This window comes from Geotrypetes seraphini, chromosome 5 (genome assembly GCF_902459505.1).
Source record: "Geotrypetes seraphini chromosome 5, aGeoSer1.1, whole genome shotgun sequence".
Classification (NCBI taxonomy): Eukaryota; Metazoa; Chordata; class Amphibia; order Gymnophiona; family Dermophiidae; genus Geotrypetes; species Geotrypetes seraphini.
Window position 1 is genome coordinate 183049770 of NC_047088.1, and position 20266 is coordinate 183070035.

Below are 20266 nucleotides of genomic sequence, written 5' to 3' on the forward strand. Positions count from 1 at the left end.
AGGGTTACCATATTGGGCCACAAAACCCCGGACACATGGCCTTGCCTTGTTCTGCCTCTTGACCATGCCCTGTTCTGCCCCCCAGCCCCACCCCTACAAGGCTTCCTTTCTTCCCCGACGAGCTCTGTCCACGTCTGGAAGGCCTGGAGCAAACGTGAATGTGTATGATGTCATCCACGCATTCTCAGAGGTCCTCCAGATGCGTCCGGAGCTTTCCAAAACCTGGACAAACTGCTGGTTTTGGAAAGTCCATCCAAGCACCTGGATGATCCTCTAAAAAGAGGACATGTCTTGGTTTTCCCGGATGTCTGGTAACCCTAGCATAACCTGACCCTCGTTGACAGGGCTTTAGGGGAAATGGGGAGAGAGGCAGGCTTATGATATTTATATCCCATGTTGTGGATGGAGAGGGGTACATTGAGCCCACTGGTCTGCCAGAGGCTGGAGAATCTCAGGAGAAAGAACTGTAGGCCCTTTAATTTTGACAGGCAAGCTAAGGGAACTTTGTCATGTGTTGTCACTTTCTGGAGCACATGTGAAATGTAGCTATTGATGTAAATGAGCCAAGAGCTCATTTGCATCTCCTAGCTATATTTTGGAGAAATGAATACTAACCTGTGAATATACCACTCTGAATTGACTCCCCAGTCATTAGTAGCAGTATTGAAGCTTTTAATAAACATACATAAACATTTATGGGTATCTACATAAGGATCAAAGGATGTTACTCCCATTTTAGGTTTCTGAAGATTGTTCTTAAGTAAAGTCTTAGGTATGTAGGTGTTGTCAGTATAACTCTACATTTAGCATATAGATTTCCTCTTGAAAGCAAGGCTCGGTAAGTAAGTCCTTAAGCCTTCTCTGCCATGGGCTGAAATAACCCCAAATATTTGATACCAGGACATGTGCAGCTCCTGGCATTGAATATCCACATAGGTACGCTGACCTGGAAGTTAACTGGGCAGTGGTCAATATTCAAGCCAGTACCTGGTTAACTTGGTGCATAAAGTTAGGACAGCCTTTTTACTTTCTTAATCTTAACTTTGTGTGCTTACTTAGCTGGTAAGCGGATCGAATAACCTCTTGTCAGCTGACTAAATTGTGGCTCTGCCCTAATGCTACTTCTGGATCGCCCGGATTCTATAAATGGCCCTAGCAGCGCCTACATTTTAGGCACCATTTTATAGAATCATGCCTAATAGCACCTAAGCGGACTTAGGCGTCACTAGGCATCTTAGACATAGATGCTGCTCTATTAGGCCACTTATATATAAGTGCACTGTTATAGAATTACTTTTCATCATGGGACAATTCAACTTGATACACATGTGCTGGATGTAGTAGCTTAATGAAAAATAATAGTGTTCACAATAAGAATACCAAACCTTTTTCTTCCGTAGGGTCAGGTTGGACCAAGAGGACCTCAAGGTATTCCAGGACAACAAGTAAGTGATGGTATAAAATAGGACAAAGGCAATAACCAAAAGCATTTATGTGGGTAAATGTATGTGAAAATTTATCTCCCATTCCCCATGTGTTAGTAAAAGCTGCACTTGTTTCTCAAAAATTTTACCCACATAAAACTATGGATGGAGTTATATCAGAAGAAGGAACTTGCATGTGAAAATTGTATTCCAGTGCAATAGATGAGACATTCTAGACAGAGTTATTTTCCTTTAGTTGCATGGTTGCAGAAGGAATCCACTCTGCCTCTATAGTACTTCACTAGGCTGTTTAGCTCCCTCTAACAGTTCTTTCCTTCTGCACACACGGATGCAGTTCTGTGTGTTATGCTCTCCCCATTTTATTGTAATTTCATCCCTTTTTTTGGGTGAATCAGTGCTTGGAGCAATTTTGAAGCGCTGCCTGCTTTAGAATTCATAGACTTCGGTGTGTAGCTGACAGGCCGATCCCTCTGATACATGTTGGCCGGCCTGCATAGTTTTCTCTGGATCTCAGCGCCATCCCCGAGGTGGTCTCACCTTCTGTTAATCAGAGGTTGAGCACAGGCTGTTAAGTGCCCTTAGGAGTCTCGGCAGCGTCGTCACACCTCTGCCCATTCCAGTGTGCATACGATGATCCGCAAGGGTGGAGGTATAGTCAGACATTAGAGTCTGACTGGCAGCTTTGTAGGAGCATTCCCAGCATTGTGGCAGTGAATATTCTCATCCAGCTACTGTGAGAGAGCTGAAAGCAGGCTTGCAGCACTTTTAACTTATCCTTTCAGGTCACAGTGAGGCTTGACAGTCTGTGAGAGACATCGGGGGAGGTTTGAAAAGTGGTGTTTTGAGTGTTTCTGAATGTTCCTCCTTCTGTAAAATCTTAAAATCGCCGTTTTTAATGTTTGGAATGTGTGAAAAATATCACGATTTTTGCATGAATTTTGTAACAGCGGCCATCTTGAATTTTTAGCGATTTTATTTTCTAATGCTCCTTGCCTCTGCAAAACTGCTAATTTTGCCTTGAAACTTGCTGAGATGGAGTCCTTTGGCTATCCTTTTGTGGATTCATACCAGGATTGTACAATTTTAACACTTTTAGAGCATGGCACAGCTGGGGTGTGGGGGGCGCAGCATCCAGCTTAGCTTCTTTTCTGCTGAAGCAGGTGCCCAAATACTCAACTAGCCCGGTGGGGTGGCTTTCGTGCTTTTGGTGCTCGGCACGGCTGGTAATTCTGTCTTTCAGGCTGCGGAGTCTGTACTGCTTCTGAAAGGCTCAGTTTAACCACCTTAGGGTGATCTATGACTTAGGAGCCAGACACCTTTTCATGATTTTTGAAATTTTTGTGCTTTTGATTTTGGATCACTGTGCTCTCCCCCTGCGCAGTCCCAATATGCCTGCACGGTGTCTATCAGGGGTGTTACTCCTTTGGACACGTCCTAGATTCTCCCTGCCACTTTGCTTGCGCTGCCTGACCTTGATCTGGGGTCGTCCGGTTGCAGATAATTTGCTTGTTGAACCCATCTTTACAGGTGCAGCGTTCCCAGGATGGGGATCAAGGACTGTGTGCTGGATTTGTGGATCCCTCTGGAGTTTTGGGAGCCTGGAAATGCTCTCACAAGCCTGCGCCTCTTGGATTTTGCAGCTTTGCCAAACCTTCTTTCTGAATCTTTACAGGAGGTCTTTCAGGTCACTCAGCTGGCTCTGTCCACTTCTTCCTCCTGCTTGCAGTTTATTTCCTTCCCCTGGTACCTTGATATGCTATGAATATTGCTAGATTTATGCCATGCTAGGATTTGCTGGCACGGGAGTGTCAGCAACTTTTGGATCAGCCCAGGGTGGATTTTTGGTGGCGCAGGTAACAAAATGCACCTTTCTCCCCAATGTGGGTGGTTTAGTATTGGAAGTTATGCAGGACTACTGTGTGGAGGTGGCTCTCAGGAAGCTCTTTGACATAGCTGCTTTAGGCATTGAAGCGGCTTTGGTGACGTTTGGTGTCGCACGCGCCTGTCATGCTCAAAAGCGCACTCTGGAAAGTGAAGCTGTGGTAACCTCTCCTCAACATTTTTTTGGCAACAGTTTCTATGCCGAATGCATTGTATTCCCCTATGCGAGTTTGACTAAGGCGTCAGACTGCTCCTTCTCTGCCCACAGTGGGCTGCTGATTCCACTTCCAAGGCTCCTTTGGCTTGACTGATTTTTCAGGAGCTATGATTGTTTGGCAAAGGTCTGGACAACTTCATGGATTCTAGACTGGACCTTCACCCTATGACTCAGCCTGATAGCAGAGGTTCTGATTGATCTGATCTTGTGGTGCCCAGTATTTCTAACCGTATGCAAGTGACACATTGCAGGTGTTTTCTTGGGGCTACTGCTGATGGTATAATGGCTACAGATGTTCCTAGCCTCCCCACTCCAGCGCTGTGCCTCCTGATGCACATGCACAATGGCACCAGGATGAGGGATGCCTCACTGCGAATTGGGGGCAGTCTCAAAACATTTCTGCCCATCAGGATGCGCGTTTCATCCGACCAGTAGGTCTTGGACATTCTTTGGTCAGGTTACAAACTGGAATTTGCTCAACCTCTAACAGATTGGTTAGTAGACTCTGCTCAGATTGCCCAGGCAAAGCACTCGGGATTCTGGCTACCATTCAGCGCTTGCTAGATTTTCAACCTATGGAGCCTGTACTGCCCGACCTCTCGGGTTCAGGCAGATACTCCATATACTTTCTCATTCCAAAGAACAGCTCTGAAGAGTAGAGGCCTATTCTGGATCTTCAGCACGTGACTGCAGCTCTCAAGATTCCATGATTTCAAATTGAGACCGTGCATTTGGTCCTTGCAGCAGTGACTCCAGGACAATTTCTTGCCTCTCTGGATCTTACAGAGATGTGCTTGCACATTCCCATTTTTATGGCCCACGCAAAGTTTTGAGGTTTCAGGTTTTGGAAAAGAATTATCAGTTCTTGACCCTACTCTTTGGGCTGGCTTCAGCGTCCCAGACTTTCACTAAGATGATGGTAGTGGTGGTGGCTTACCTGTGGCAGATGGGTCTCCAGGTGCACCTTATTTAGACGGCTGGCTGATCAAAGCTCCCTCATTTGTCCAAGGGATGCCATATGTTGGGATGGGTGCTCCAGCTGCTGGAAGACCTGGGTTGGATTGTCAGCTTCAAAAAACCTCAAGACAAAAATGAACCATCTGATGCCCACGCACTCAGTCGGATACCTGGGAGTTCATTTCAACCCAGCAAAAGGCTGAAACTCTCTACCAGTAGCCTGCAGACACACTGTGCCCCAGATTCTGTAGAGGATGGCCAGTCTCAGAAGCCGATGGGTGTCCTCTATAGAATTGGACCTAAGGCCACCTAAAATAAACCAGATTCTGTAACCGATGTCCATGTTAGAGAACTGGGTTATTGTAGATGCGGCCTCTAAGCTTATCGCGACAAGGGATCTCCCTGCTGCCATAAGTTTAGCGGCTGCAACTGCAGCCACCAGTCCCCCCCACCCCCCAAACGAACAAATGAACGCAGCAGGAGGGAGCCCAATCCCTCCTGCCGGAATCCACTCCCCTGAAGATCACCGGCAGGAGGGTGCCCAATCCCTCCTGCTGGAAAACCCCCTCTCACAATGACCCCCTCCTCTGCTAACCCCCTAGATCCCACCCTACCCCTGTGGACCCATGAACCCCCCCTGCCAGTAACCTTAAATGTTGGCCGGATGGCTGGGTCTTCCGACCATCCATCCGGCAGGCCCGCCTCTGTTGAAATGAGGTAGGCCTGCCCCTTCCTGGGGCATGTGGGATGCACCAGGGAGGGGCCTAAGACCTGATTGGCCCAGGTACCTAAGGTCCCTCCTGTGGGCAGGGCCTTAGGCACATGAGCCAATCTAAGATTCCAATCCAGGAAGTTCCCTCCAGGAAGGAGCAGACCCGCCCCATTTTGACAGAGGTGGCCTGCCGGTCGGATGGTAGAAAGACCCGGCCATCCGGCCAACATTTAAGATTAGTGTGGGGGTACCAGGGAGGGGGAGGTTAGTAGATGTGGGGGTGGGGGGTCCACACAAGGGGGTGTGTTCCAGTAGGAGGGATTAAGCACCTTCCTGCAAATGATATTCAGGGAGGCGGGGGGGGTGTTCCTTTAGGTTTGTGGGTGTGGCTTGTGGGAGGAGTGGCCGTGGTGACTTTGAACTTGGAAATGATTTCGGACAGGGAGTGTAAGGGAGCTGGCCAGACTGCAGAACATTACCTTGGGGTCAGCGAGTGTGGGGCCATTGTCGTATTTCCTCCCAAGCTAATGGAATCCTGGGCGCGAATGCGCACTCCTACCTGCCACAGACCTATGGATCATGCAGGTGGGAGTGCGCATGCACGCTTAGGGTTTTATTATATTAGATTTAGCTCAAATACATTTAGGCTCTTACTTACTAATGTTTAGTGTGTGATGACCGTGCTTTTGAATGAACTTCCATAAAATGAAACCCTGTGATAAAATAGCACAATTTGTGGTAAAATAACCTGTCTTAATGGTATCCAGTTAGAAGCAACTGCTGTCTCAGTGGCTGATGTTCAGAAATAATGCTGGTGTTAAGAGGGTTAGTGCAAGGTTGGTGCACACATTACTGTCTGCCGAACGCTCTAATGATTTCAGCACAGGCACTGAAACATTTAGTGCAAACCACTGCGAGGTGGTAGAAATCCTTGTTCCCATTGCCGTCGTAAACTAGACTAACTGCGGTTTACCGTCCTTTGAACTCTTAGTACAGGAGCATTGAGAATGGGCTGCGACATGGCAAATGAGGTTTAACGTGGATAAGTGTAAGGTGATGCATGTTGGTAAGAAAAATCTTATGCACAAATACAGGATGTCTGGTGCAGTACTTGGCATGACCCCCCAGGAAAGAGACTTGAGAGTACTGGTTGACAAGTCGATGAAGCCTTCTGTGCAATGTGTGACGGCGGTGAAAAGGGTGAACAGAGTGCTAGGAATGATTAACAAGGGGATCACGAACAGATCGGAGAAAGTTATCATGCTGCTGTACCGGGCCATGGTATGCCCCCCCCAGGAATACTGTGTCCAGCACTGGTTGCTGTACATGAAGAAGGACACGGTACTACTCGAGAGGGTCCAGAGAAGAGTGACTAAAATGGTTAAGGGGCTGGATGAGTTGCTGTACAGTGAGAGATTAGAGAAACTGGGCCTGCTCTCCCTTGAAAAGAGGAGACAGAGGGGACATGATCAAAACATTCAAGATAATGAAGGAAATAAAGTAGATAAAGACGGGTTGATCACCCTCTCCAAGGCAGAGAGAACGAGAGGACACTCTAAAGTTAAAAGAGGGTAGATTACGTACAAACGTAAGGAAGTTCTTCTTCACCCAGAGAGTGGTAAAAAACTGGAATGCTCTTCCGGAGGCTGTTATAGGAGAAAACACCCTCCAGGGATTCAAGACAAAGTTAGCCAGGTTCCTGCTGAACCAGAATGTACGCAGATAAGGCTAGACTCAGGGCACTGGTCTTTGACCTAAGGGCCACCACGAGAGCGGACTGCTGGACATGATGGACCACTGGTCTGACCTTGCAGCAATTATTATGTAGGCACCCTCCTGCTGACGATTTTCAAGGGGGGTGGAGGGTGATCTGACAGAAGGGATTAAGCACCCTCCTGCTGGTGATCTTCAGGGGGGGGGTGGAAGTATTCTGGCAGGAGAGATTGGGCACCCTCCTGCCGGTGATCTTCAGGGGAGTGTGGTCCGGCAGGGGGATTGGGCACCCTCCTGCCAGAAATCTTTGGGGGTGGGGGGTGTTCTGGCAGGAGGGATTAGGCACCCTCTTGCTGTGTTTGTTCAGGGGAGGCTGGGGACTGGTGACTGCAGTTGCGACGCTAAATGTATGATGGCAGGGGGTTCCCTTGCTGCGATAAGCTTAGCAGCTGCGTCTACTTATAATGTAGGCCAGCTCTACTAGGGAGATGCGTATGGCAACCTAGTTTCACCTAAGGTGACTTCCAGGGCAGACCATGCCCACAGCTATCCTTAGGTGAACGTGGGCGGGCATGCAGGCCTCCCTAGGCTATTGGAGGTGCCTCCAATGTAGGTGGCCTGCCTGGGAAGCTTTTGTTAAAAAAACGTGCATCCCGATTGGCTTATTAGTCAGCAATAGGACACCTACTGCTGCCTACATTCGGGACACCGTTTACAGAATTTGTATGATTAAATTTCTTCCCTTCTGGAGCGGCCGGCTCTTTTCGGTATGGATGTGATTCTTTGCACAGGGATGCCTTGCAGACCCGTCTACTTTGGACTCTGAAAGCTGAACAAGCATGGCTGGTGGCTTCTTCTGCAATCACTCTGAGAATGTTCCACTACACATTGCCTCCTGGATTGTGGTGATGACAGATGCCAGCCTTCGGAGTTGGGGAAACTCATTGCAATCGTTGTCCTGTTCAGGAATGTTGGATATCCTCTCAGTGACAGTGGTCAATCCACCGGTTGGAGCTCAGAGTCATTCAACTATCTCTGAGAGGTCCTGGTCTTCTCCAATATTACAACAACAGTAGCTTCTGTCACTCACCAGAAAGGAACCAAGAGCACTCTTCTGGCTCAGGAAGCCCATCTTCTTTTCCTTTGGATGGAGTGTCATGTCCTAGTGCTGTTGGCAGCGCAGGTGGTGGAAGTAGACTTTCTCAGCAGGCAGACTCTGGATCCAGGTGAGAGGGTTCTGTCTCCAGAGGTGTTCCAAGTGATAGTGGGGTGCTGGGGAAGACCCCCCGCTTCAACCTCAGGGCCACGGCAAGAAACAAGAAAGTGGATCTTTTCTTCATTTGAAGCTCTGAGCCCAGAAGTGGGGCATTGACAGTCTGGTGTGACTGTGGCCTCCGGAGATTCTCCTGTATGATTTTCCTCCTTGGCTGTTGTTCAGCCAAATCCTTTGGAAAATTGCAGCTCTTCTAGGCCGTGTCATTCTGGTGGCTTCAGATTGGCCTCACAGACCATGGTACGCAGCTTTGCTGCACCTGCACAGAGGTGGCAGCCTTTGGCTGAGCATCTATCCGGACTTCCTCATGCAGTGTCCGGTATCGATGGGGGATCCAGATCACTTTACTCTTACAGCTTGACTCTTGAGCATGCACTCTTGGAGCGACAAAATATTTTGTCCTGGTTGTTGATACTCTTCTGAAGTCAAATGGAAGCCTTCCATAATTGGTATGCACAGGTCCAGGTGGACCCTTATTCTGCTCCAATCTTGCTAATTCTCACCTTTCTTCAGGCTAGTTTGGATAAAGGCCTTAATGTGGCTTCTCTTCGAGTCTATGTGGCCGGGCTCTCCCGTTTTAGATTCTGGAAGTGTCGGTCTTCCTTGGCATCTCATCCTGATGTCACTAGATTCTTGAAGGGAGCTCTTCATGTCTGGCCACTTGTTAAGCACCTTTTCCCTTCCTGGGACCTTAACCGCGTATTGTCTAGCCTTACTAAGGCTCCTTTTCAGCCCCTTCGAGATGCTACCCTCTTTTACTTGACACTCAAGACTGCTTTTTCTGGTCACCATAACATGGGTGCATCGGGTATCGGTGCTGCGGCCTTTGTCTTGTAGGGACCCTTTCCTCTGTATTTCAGAGATGGGGATTTTATTTGGATGGTTCCTTCCTGCTTGCCAAACGTGGTTCAGTTTCCCTGTCAATCAGGATGTGAGTTTGCCTGATTTTCAGCTGACAGGTTCTCAGTCACCTGTTGAAGAAACTAGATGTGCGTAGAGTTCTTATACATTACTTGGAGGTCACCGAGTTCTGTCTCTTTGACCATTTGTTTGTGCTGACTCATTTCATTAAGCAAGGCACTCCCGCTTCCAAGGCCACGATTTCCAGCTGAATCCATAGGGCCATTTTGTCAGCTTACATTCTTGCTGGGACAGTCTCCTGTTTCCATCAAGGCACATTCTACCAGAAGTGTGGCCCCTTTGTGGGCCGCAGCTAGAGCTGTCTCCCTTGTGGAGATTTGCAGGCCGATGGTCTTCTCTTCATACGTTTGCCAAGTTCTACAGAGTGGACATGGCAGCAAGACAGGACTCCACCTTTTGGTCCTCGGACTTACGAGTTGGCGCAAGCAAGCTCACTCTAGTTTTTTGGGGGACTGCTTTTATAAGTCCCTTCTGTCTAGAATGTCTCACTTATTGCACTGGAAAAAAATATTATGTACTTACCCTGGTAAACCTTTTTCTGTAGATAGGTGAGACATCCTAGACTCCTGCCCACTATTTACTGCACCTGCTTACAGTTTTCAGTCTGTTTATGCTTCTCCAAGCTGTTTCTTGGATGCCTGTCAGCCATTGAGGACTGGAAAGAATTTGTATATATGTTTCAATTTATTGGAGAATGGTTTCTCAGCTCCTTTGAAGCCTTTGTTGGCATTTAACTTTAATGTTGATTTAATTCTTGAGCAGAACATTTGGTCTGAGCCTGTTGCTACAGGGTGCCTATACTTCATGTGTATTGGGTGGCTCTCCATGCTTGGGTGCTAACTGTAGAGAGAGCTAAACAGCCCAGTGAAGTACTATAGAGGCAGAGTGAAAAATCCAGAGTGGATTCCTTCTGCAGCCATGCGGCTAAAGGGAAATAACTCTACTGTCTAGAATGTCTCACCTATCTACTGTAAAAGAGCTTACTAGGGTAAGTACATAATCTTTTTTTTATTTTTTATTTTTTCAAAATCACCACACTTACCTTCTGACAGATAGAGGTAAAGAAAAAGGTAGGCAGGCCCAGGCAAAGGGTGGTGAATTGCAACAACCTCTGCCAGTGCCTGCCTATCTTTTTCTTCATTTTTTATTAATTTCCTGGTGGCAGTGATGTGTGGTGAGGGCTTTCAGGGGATTCGGTGAATCCCCAGCTCTACAGCCCTGCTTTTTTAGTTTTTTTACTTTACTTTTTGCTTGATGCAGTTTGATTTGTTGAGTAGGCAACCTGCTCAACCAGTCAAATTGTATAAAACAAAGTTACCCCCCCCCACCAAAAAAAGCAGGGCTCTTAGGCTGGGGATTCTCCAAACCTCTTTAACAGAGACCCAGGCGTGTCTAACCAAACAATCCCAAAAATGACATACACATTCAGCAGAATCAAGGCGCTGACTCCCGAGTTAAACAGCCAGCAAGACTACCAATAATAACTACCAATAAAAATTTGAAAAAAATTTAAGAAAAATTAAAGGAGTGGAGAAAAAGACCAAGTTAAGCTTCATAGGTCTGGAAAAACTCCACTCCTCAATGAAAAAAATAAATAAAGTATGGCTGGCATCCAGGAGAAGGCTCAGAGCTCAGTCACCAACAACAAAATTGAATACAGTGACCCTGAAAATCACCAATATTTAGCAACGTCCCTTCCTCAGATTCGCTTCTTCATCTGGATGCTGCAAGTACCAAATATTGAATTATCCCAGGACAAGCAGGCAGCATATTCTTGACTGATGGGTGACGGCACCGACGGAGCCCCGGTACGGACAATTTTAGAGTGATTGCACTCTAAGAACTTTAGAAAGTTCTAGCTAGGCCGCACTGCGCGTGCCTTCCCGCCCGACAGAGGCGCGCGGTCCCCAGTTTTCTTAATTCCGCGGAGCTAAGAAGACGCGTGTTTCCAACGGCTGTTGGAAGATTTTTTTCTTATCACTTGCCTTCCCGCTCGCGCGTATTTTTCTCTTCATATTTTATTTTCCTTCTTTTTTAATTATCGTTTGTGTAAAAAAAAAAAAAAAAAATAGTTTTATTTTTCATTTTTTTCGATCTGCCCCGGCGGGGCCTGTTGGCACCATCGAAGCCTCGGGCTTCGATTTTGCTACAGCAGTATTTCCCTTCATGCCCCCGTCACCGGGTTTCAAAAAGTGTCAGCGGTGTGCACGCCCTATCTCCCTCTCCGACCCGCACAAGTGGTGCCTCCAGTGTCTGGGTCCGGACCATAGGGCTGAAACCTGCACCCGCTGTAGTTCTTTACAAAAAAGAACGTTAAAAAATCATCAAATTCAACAGCGTATCCTTTTCGGTACCGCTATGGAAGTTACACCGGTATCGACGTCGACGACTTCCTCCAAATCGACTCCGACTGTCTCGGCACCGCAAGATACATCGCCGGTGTCGACTCCTGTAGGTAAGCCGGCTAAGAAGCCTTCCCCTACTGTTCTAGGCCCGCCAGTCGAGCATGCAGTGAGCCAAGTCCTGCAGACTGAGCGCCGGCCCCATAAGCGCTCCGCTCCCATTGAAGTCACTGCCTCGTCATCGGCATCGACTTCACCCGAGCGTCGAGCGGCACCGAAGGTACCGAGCAAGAAAAAACCGGTACCGGTGCCATCGGGACCAACGTTGGATGAGCGCATTGCTTCTATCCTCCAGGTCCAGCTTAAGGAGCAACTCCAACACTTGCTCCCGGCTCTGTTGACTCCGAACCTTCCAGTATTGGTACCGACTGAGCCTTCGGTGCCGACTGTCGATCAGCCTCTTTTATTGACATCGACTTTATCGGCACTGCACAAATTTCTATCCATGCCTGTTCTGTCAGCGAAACCGAAGCGGCGTACTACTCCTATGATTTCTGACCCGGTACCGTTCTCTGAACCCCGTACCGTACTACACTCTCCAGGTACCGTCTCCACCTGTTCAGGGAAATCGGTATGCAAGACTAAGCATACTGAAACATCTACTCCACTTTCCCAGGGCCGTTTCCAATCGGTACGGGACCCTGACTTGTGGGACGACTCGGATGATCCCCTCGGTACCGAGGAAGATTATTCATCTGATGAGGATGATCCATCGGTGCAGGATCCTGCTGCTAAGCCAGAGCACTCCTCCTTCACCAAATTTTTAAAGGAGATGTCAGACACCCTTTCTATTCCTTTAGAGTCTGACTCTAAAAAATCCAAGGCATTTCTGGATGCTCTGGATTTTGACCAACCTCTTAAAGAGTTTTTAAAGTTGCCCCTCCATGACATCTTGAGGGAAACTTTTTATAAGAATCTGGAAACTTCTTTGACGATTCCAGAAGCCCCAAGAAAACTGGAATCTCTTTATAAAGTGATTCCAATTCCAGGATTTGACAAACACCAACTTCCCCATGAATCTCTGCTGGTGGAGTCAACCCTGAAAAAATCTGCAGGAGCTAGTGTATACGCCTCTGTCCCTCCTGGCAGAGAAGGAAAGGCCATGGATAAATTTGGGAAACGCCTTTACCAAAATGCAATGTTGGCCAACCGTTCAGGTAATTACGCATTCCACTTCTCTTTTTACCTGAAGCATCTCATTCAACAGGTGACCTCTTTTCAAAAGTATATTCCGGACCGTAAACTTCCTGCTTTTCAGCAATGTACCTCTAGTCTTTTGCAACTCAGAAAGTTTATGGTCCGTTCAATTTATGATACTTTTGAACTGACATCACGGGCTACTGCTATGTCTGTGGCAATGAGAAGGTTGGCATGGCTACGTGTCTCAGACCTGGATGTAAACCACCAGGACCGGCTTGCCAATGCGCCCTGCCTAGGGGATGAGCTATTTGGGGAGTCCATGGATACCACCACGCAAAAGCTCTCCGCCCATGAAACTAGGTGGGACACCTTGTTGAAAAACAAGAAGAAACCTCCTCCTCCTCGTCCATTCAGGCAACAATCTTCATATCAAAGGAGGTTTTCTGCTCGACCGGCTCAGCCTCATCCCCCTCAACCTCGCAGACAGCGTCAACAACAGCAACAGGCCCGTCAGCAACAACAGCCTACTGTAAAGCCTGCTCCTCAACCTAAGCCAACACAGCCCTTTTGACTCTCTTCTCCAGGGCATTGCCAGTCTTCCTCCCTCCTGTCCTCTACCTCAGCCCATAGGAGGTCGACTCCATGTTTTTCTTTCTCGCTGGGAATCAATCACCTCCGACCAGTGGGTACTTGCTATCAGCGCCCACGGCTACTCCCTAAACTTTCAGACTCCTCCACCATTAAGTCTGCCAAAAGAGTCTGCTTCCAACAAGGCTCAATCCCTCCTCCTCGCTCAGGAGGTTCAATCCCTCCTTCTTCTCAATGCCATCGAACCAGTTCCTCAAGACCAGCAAGGCCTGGGATTTTATTCCCGGTACTTTCTCGTACCCAAAAAGACCGGAGATCTCAGACCAATATTAGATCTCAGGGATCTCAACAAATGTCTGGTCAAGGAGAAGTTCAAGATGTTATCTCTTGCCACCCTATACCCTCTTCTCTCTCAGGAAGACTGGCTATGTTCCCTCGATCTCAAGGAGGCGTATACTCACATTCCAATTCATCTGACGTCCAGACAATATCTTTGCTTCCTTGTCAACCAACATCATTACCAATACAAGGTGTTACCCTTCGGCCTAGCCTCCTCTCCCAGGGTATTCACCAAATGTCTGATTGTGGTCACAGCTTATCTCCGCTCTCACAACTTTCAAGTCTTCCCTTATCTGGACGACTGGCTCATCAAGGCTCATTCTCCTCTGGCCGTTCAGATTGCCACCAATCAGACCATTCACTTCCTTCGACTGTTGGGGTTCGAAATCAATCTACCCAAGTCGCACCTCATTCCAACTCAGCGACTTCAATTCATTGGAGCCATTCTGGATACTATTCGGATGAGAGCGTTTCTTCCTCCAAACCGCCTTCACACCTTCCTTTATCTCTGTCAGCAGGTGTTCCAGCAAACTTCCATCTCTGCAAATCACATGATGGTGCTCTTGGGTCACATGGCCTCCACAGTACATGTCACACCCTTCGCACGTCTCCACCTGCGTACTCCTCAATGGACCTTAGCGACCCAGTGGTCCCAAGCGACGGATCCTTGTTCACAACTCATATCTGTGACCTCGTCTTTTTGACAGTCGCTTCTTTGGTGGTTGACATCTTCAAATCTATCCAGAGGTCTGCTGTTCCATCTACCTCCTCATCAACTGGTCATCAATACGGATTCCTCCCCCTATGCATGGGGAGCTCACTTGAACGAGTTCCAAACTCAGGGGTTTTGGTCTACCCAGGAAAAGAAACACCACATCAATTTCCTGGAACTCAGAGCGATGTTTTACGCCCTCAAAGCTTTTCAACATCTTCTTTTTCCTCAGGTACTACTCATTTGCACAGACAACCAAGTTGCAATGTACTACATCAACAAACAGGGAGGGACGGGATCCCGTCCCTTGTGTCGGGAAGCTCAAAGGATTTGGACCTGGGCGACTGCTCGTCACCTATTCCTGAAGGCAGTCTACATCCAAGGGGAACAGAATTGCTTAGCAGACAATCTCAGCAGAATTCTTCAACCTCACGAATGGACTCTCGACCCCTCGACTCTCCAGTCCATTTTCTCTCAATGGGGCACACCTCAAGTGGATCTTTTTGCAGCTCCCCACAACCATCAACTGCCCCTGTTTTGCTCCAGACTTTACTCTCCTCACCGTCTGGAACCCGATGCATTTCTCCTGGATTGGACCAATCTCTTCCTTTATGCATTCCCTCCTCTTCCGCTCATGCTGCGCACATTATTCAAGCTCAAGAGGGAACAAGCCACCATGATTCTCATCGCTCCACGGTGGCCCAGACAGCATTGGTTCTCCCTTCTGCTTCAACTCAGTTCCAGGGAACCCATACCTCTTCCACTGTTTCCTTCACTACTTACACAGCATCAGCAAACTCTACTTCATCCCAGCTTACAGTCTCTGCACCTGACAGCTTGGTATCTCTCGGGTTGACTTCGGCTCACGCTCTCCTTTCTCAGCCTGTCCGTTCTATTATTGATGCCTCCAGGAAACCGTCTACTCTTCAATGTTACCAACAAAAGTGGTCTCGGTTTTCTTCCTGGTGCCTGTTACATCACCATAATCCCATGTCTACAGCAGTGGGACTGGTGTTGGACTATCTTTTGTCCTTATCTGACTCTGCTCTTAAATCATCTTCGATAAAGAGTTCACCTTAGTGCTATTGCAGCTTTTCATGAGCCGATTCATGGAAAACCCCTCTCAGCTCATCCCTTAGTTTCAAGGTTCATGAAGGGCCTTTTCAATGTGAAGCCACCTCTTAAGGCCCCTCCTGTTGTATGGGATCTTAATGTGGTTCTTTCTGCATTAATGAAGCCTCCCTTCGAGCCTTTGGCCACAACGCATTTTAAATTTCTAACTTGGAAAGTGGTCTTTCTTATAGCTCTCACTTCTGCCAGGAGGGTCAGTGAGCTCCATGCACTGGTGGCTGATCCACCTTTCATTGTTTTTCATCATGATAAGGTCGTCCTCCGTACACATCCAAAATTCCTTCCTAAGGTTGTGTCTGAGTTTCATCTTAACCAATCCATCGTTCTACCTGTTTTTTTCCCAAAGCCTCATTCTAATCCAGGTGAACAGGCTTTGCATACCTTGGATTGTAAACGTGCTCTGGCTTACTATCTTGATCGCACCAAACCTCACAGATCATCGCCTCAACTGTTTTTGTCCTTTGATCCTAACAAGTTGGGTCATCCTGTATCTAAACGCACCCTGTCCAATTGGCTTGCTGCTTGCGTTTCATTCTGTTATGCTCAGTCGGGCCTGACACTGGAAGGTTCTGTCACGGGCCACAAGATTAGAGCTATGGCAGCATCTGTAGCTTTCCTCCGTTCCACTCCTATTGAGGAAATCTGCAAGGCTGCTACTTGGTCCTCAGTTCATACTTTTACATCTCACTATTGTCTGGATGCATTCTCCAGACGGGATGGACACTTCGGCCAATCTGTTTTACAAAATTTGTTTTCCTAATGGCCAACCTTCCCTCCATCCCTCTTTTTGTTAGCTTGGAGGTCACCCATCAGTCAAGAATATGCTGCCTGCTTGTCCTGGGATAAAGCACAGTTACTTACCGTAATAGGTGTTATCCAGGGACAGCAGGCAGATATTCTTGCATCCCTCCCACCTCCCCGGGTTGGCTTCTTAACTGGCTTATCCTAACTGGGGACCGCGCGCCTCTGTCGGGCGGGAAGGCACTTGCGCACGCGCGGTGCGGCCTAGCTAGAACTTTCTAAAGTTCTTAGAGTGCAATCACTCTAAAATTGTCCGTACCGGGGCTCCGTCGGTGCCGTCACCCATCAGTCAAGAATATCTGCCTGCTGTCCCTGGATAACACCTGTTACGGTAAGTAACTGTGCTTTGTGTCCTCAGTGAACCTCTACTTTAATATCCTCACAAATTTGCTTTTTCATCTGGATGCTGAAGTACCTGACAGGGAATCCACATTTTGCCAGAGGCTGCTTCAGGGGTTAATATCTCATTTCATACTGCACCATGTCACGTCGTAGTCTATAGTCCGTCCAACATGGCGAACCCCTTGAAGGCCCTGACAGTACTGATCTGAATTTGATTGGCTGAGCAGCATCTGCCTGTTGCCTGCTCAACCAATCAAATTCAAAGCAGTTCCCTCAGGGCCTTTAGGGGGTAGGATGAAGACCCTGACCGCATGCCACTGCCTGGACATTTGCCTTCTATCCTGCTGTTAGCAAATTATGTTGGCACCAGCATACCAATGATATGTATACCTGCCAAATTTTCAAAGGGAAAAACCATTTTTGAAAATTGTACAGCCTCTATGTATGTGTATTTTCCTTCATATTGTGGAGATAATAGCAGAAGCAGGGGTAGGTTTGTGGAGTAGATAAAACATTTAGGAAGTAGTTATTAACCTACATTATGGCCCTAATGTGTGTTATTTGCCTCTTAATGCACGTGAAAGGGCAATAACACTGATTATATTTCTATAAGACACATTAAAATAAACTACTTTGGGATACACAATGAGATACATTGCAATGAGATACACAATGAGATACATAGCAATGAGTGTTTTGCATGCTTTGCAAATTGAATAGTATGGCCTGTGGTGAACACCCCGTCTCATTGTTCTTGGGAAAAATATAGCCAGCAAAAAGCTGGCAGTATTTTTCTATCCTAGCCGCACTGAGCCACAAAGCTACAGCCTAATGTTTTAGAGAGTTTCTTAAAGGGCCCAGCACTCTAAATAAGGAGCACAACTCCCACCCTCCTGTAGCTCCCCCCCCCACCCCCGCCTTCCTCCCCCCCCATGGCCTTCCTTTAGTAATCCCTGGTGTCTATTGAGGTCAGGGCAAAAGCAATTCCCAGTTGCTCCTGCCTATTGCTGGCACAAAATTCAAAATGGTACCAGTGACCTCAAGTGGTAGTCTCACAGTATTACTGCTAGGGGCCAAATCCCATCTATCAGATATAGTTAATTTGCTGTACTACTTATGATGCAATTAAAATTAATCAGTTTTACATATATCTGGATAGGTACTTTGTAGGGACACAAAAGAACCCTGGGCCCTGCATATTATGGGCCCAATTTACAAATCTTTATTCTCATAGATATAGAATGGCAAAGAACTTGGTATATAAGAAATAAATTACATTACATTACATTACATATCTGGCCATATGCTCATTATAATTCAAATTGTCTGTATTTTGTTCATATTAGGGTGGTGTAGGACCACAAGGAGCTCCAGGAGAACTTGGTGAATCGGGATCAATGGTGAGTTTTTTAAATACATCTGCACCAACAGTGCTTTCTGTATAAGAAGGATGCTATGGGATGGTTCTGTGGATTGACTGATTGGAATAAAGAATCTTAACCCTGTTAACAAAGATGTTAAAAAGAGCCAGCCCAAGGACATTCTGGAGTGCCCTTCATACAATAATGCTGAGTGCTGATTTTTCCCAGTGCCTATTTTTTTTTTGTGGTATTTACTGAATCTAGCCCTTACTGTTATCACTAGGGATTATCATGAACCAGGGATGTAGCCATGGGTGGGGATTTCAATCCCAACCAAATGTTGTCAGACATACTTAAAGTGACCAAATGTCCCGTTTTCAACAGGACCGTCCCGTTATTGGATTGACTGTCCCGTTGTCCCGACCCACCTCTTCGGGACGCCGAAATGTCCGGTTTTCAGGGACAGCGTCCTGAAGCTGTGCACGGGGACAATGGACAGGTGATCGCTTCCCCTCCCTGCCGCACTAAAGCCTACCTCCCTCCTTGCCGTGCCAATTCAACTCCCCCCCCCCCCTGGTGCGCCGCCCAGAAGCCTTATTGGGGGCGGGACTGACAATGAATAGATGTCCCATTTGATGAAAAAAAATAAATGGTCACGTTAGACGTACTGAACCGGGAGAGAGAAATGTACAGAAATTTCTCCTTATACCTTGTCTGTCTTCTCTGCCTACCTGCTGTCAAGCCTCTCTGCCTATATTCAACTCTCTGTACTCTATTGTGTACCCCAGTCCCTTATTCCCCTCTCCAAACATTTTATTCATTGAGCGCTATAAACTTTGAAGTTTTGAAGTGGGAGAGGGACTGGGGGGGGGGGAGAGAGAAGAAAATAGAGCATGAAAAGCTGGGTCTAGACAGAGATGCCCAGTGGGAGGTAGGTGGAGAGGAGAGGACAGAGATGGGGAGAAGCTGACTTTTGAGGGCTGAGAGGCCAGAGAGACAAGGAGATTGCAGAGAGGGGGATGGGAGAAGGGCAGGATTGGTAGCTGCTGTACCTGGAAGTTACATTCAGAGAAAGGAAGTGATTTTGTGAGAAGATTCTGATGATGAAGCAGGGAGAAGGGGGGCAAGGAGTGGGATGTAATGATAAGGGAAAGAGGTGGCAGATAAGAGAATTATGGTGGAGAGAGCAGAGCACAAGAATGTGTGCAAGGAGGAAAGGAGCAAGGGTTTGTGTGTGAGAGCAGAAAGGGTATGAGAGGAGAATGGGAGATTATAGACAGGATCTTTTAAGTTAGGAGGAGGTAGAAAGAGGGGGGAGAGAAAATTTTGTGTTCACCCATTTGGGCATAGGCCCACCCAAAATTGGATGTCTGGCTATTCCACTGTCATAAGTTACCCCAAGTCCCATTTGTTACCTTCTTTGGAATGCATAGGGGCTGCTCCAAAAATGACTCATCTGAAAGCCTGTCTCCTCTTCACCTGGAGCAACAACATTAAGGCACCAGTAAGAGAAAATTCAGAGTCAACAAGACATTATCTTGGTAGAATAGAGAATTTTGGTTCACATTCTGCTTTATTAATTTTGAGAACTAGACAACATTTTTTTGTTCCTCTTAGCAATAGCAATGCTTGGAAACTGTTACTCAGTAATCCTTTCCTGTCACCTTTTTCCAAGTATTTTAAGATGGGCGTTTATGCCGATTCCTGATTCAGGAACAAATGACAGAAGTATATTGCATGACTGCTCATTCCCAGTGAAATCATCATTTTATACTGACTATTTACTTATATATATTTTTTAGGGTCCACAAGGTCAACGGGGTCCAGATGGTCCTCCAGGGAAACCTGGTGAAGATGTAAGTATTGTGGCTTTTCAGCTTTTAGGGGTAGTTTCATTTCATAAGCATATATCTATGGGTATAGATAAATGACTATAGACCAGATCAGTTTCACGTAGCTCTCTGTTCAAGGCAGTGCCTATAATTTTCCATAAGGCTGATATTAGCAATAATGTGTCTTATATATATTTGTATATATATTTATAACAAAACTTAGAAAGATACAAGAAAGCAAAACATGTTATAAAAATAGTTGACAGTGCCATTGATTCATGTTTGAGTCCTAGCGACTTGATGAACATCGCCAAGTTTTTGTGGTAGAATACAGAAGTAGATTGCTGGGCCTTTCTTCTGTGCAGTATAAATTTGATATTGTCGCATCAAACGAGATCCTCCGCCTCTAACGCTGCCCATCTGCTGCTGCCCAGATGGGTGGTACATTGTTAGTCTGACATCTCTGTTCAAATCTGTTCACCTTGGGAGGCCCTGCTGG

The 20266-nt window shown here is 47.0% G+C and overlaps 1 protein-coding gene across 2 annotated transcripts in view; it reads left to right on the forward strand.

Moving 5' to 3' along the window:
• The window catches only part of COL5A2 (collagen type V alpha 2 chain), a 306470-nt gene that overhangs the window by 132419 nt on the left and 153785 nt on the right, over positions 1–20266 (forward strand). For both annotated transcript variants that reach the window (XM_033945794.1, XM_033945795.1), the window contains 3 exons: positions 1401–1445; positions 17921–17974; positions 19738–19791. In XM_033945794.1, the coding sequence (XP_033801685.1) occupies positions 1401–1445; positions 17921–17974; positions 19738–19791 (153 nt within the window). The remainder of the gene's footprint in view (positions 1–1400; positions 1446–17920; positions 17975–19737; positions 19792–20266) is intronic.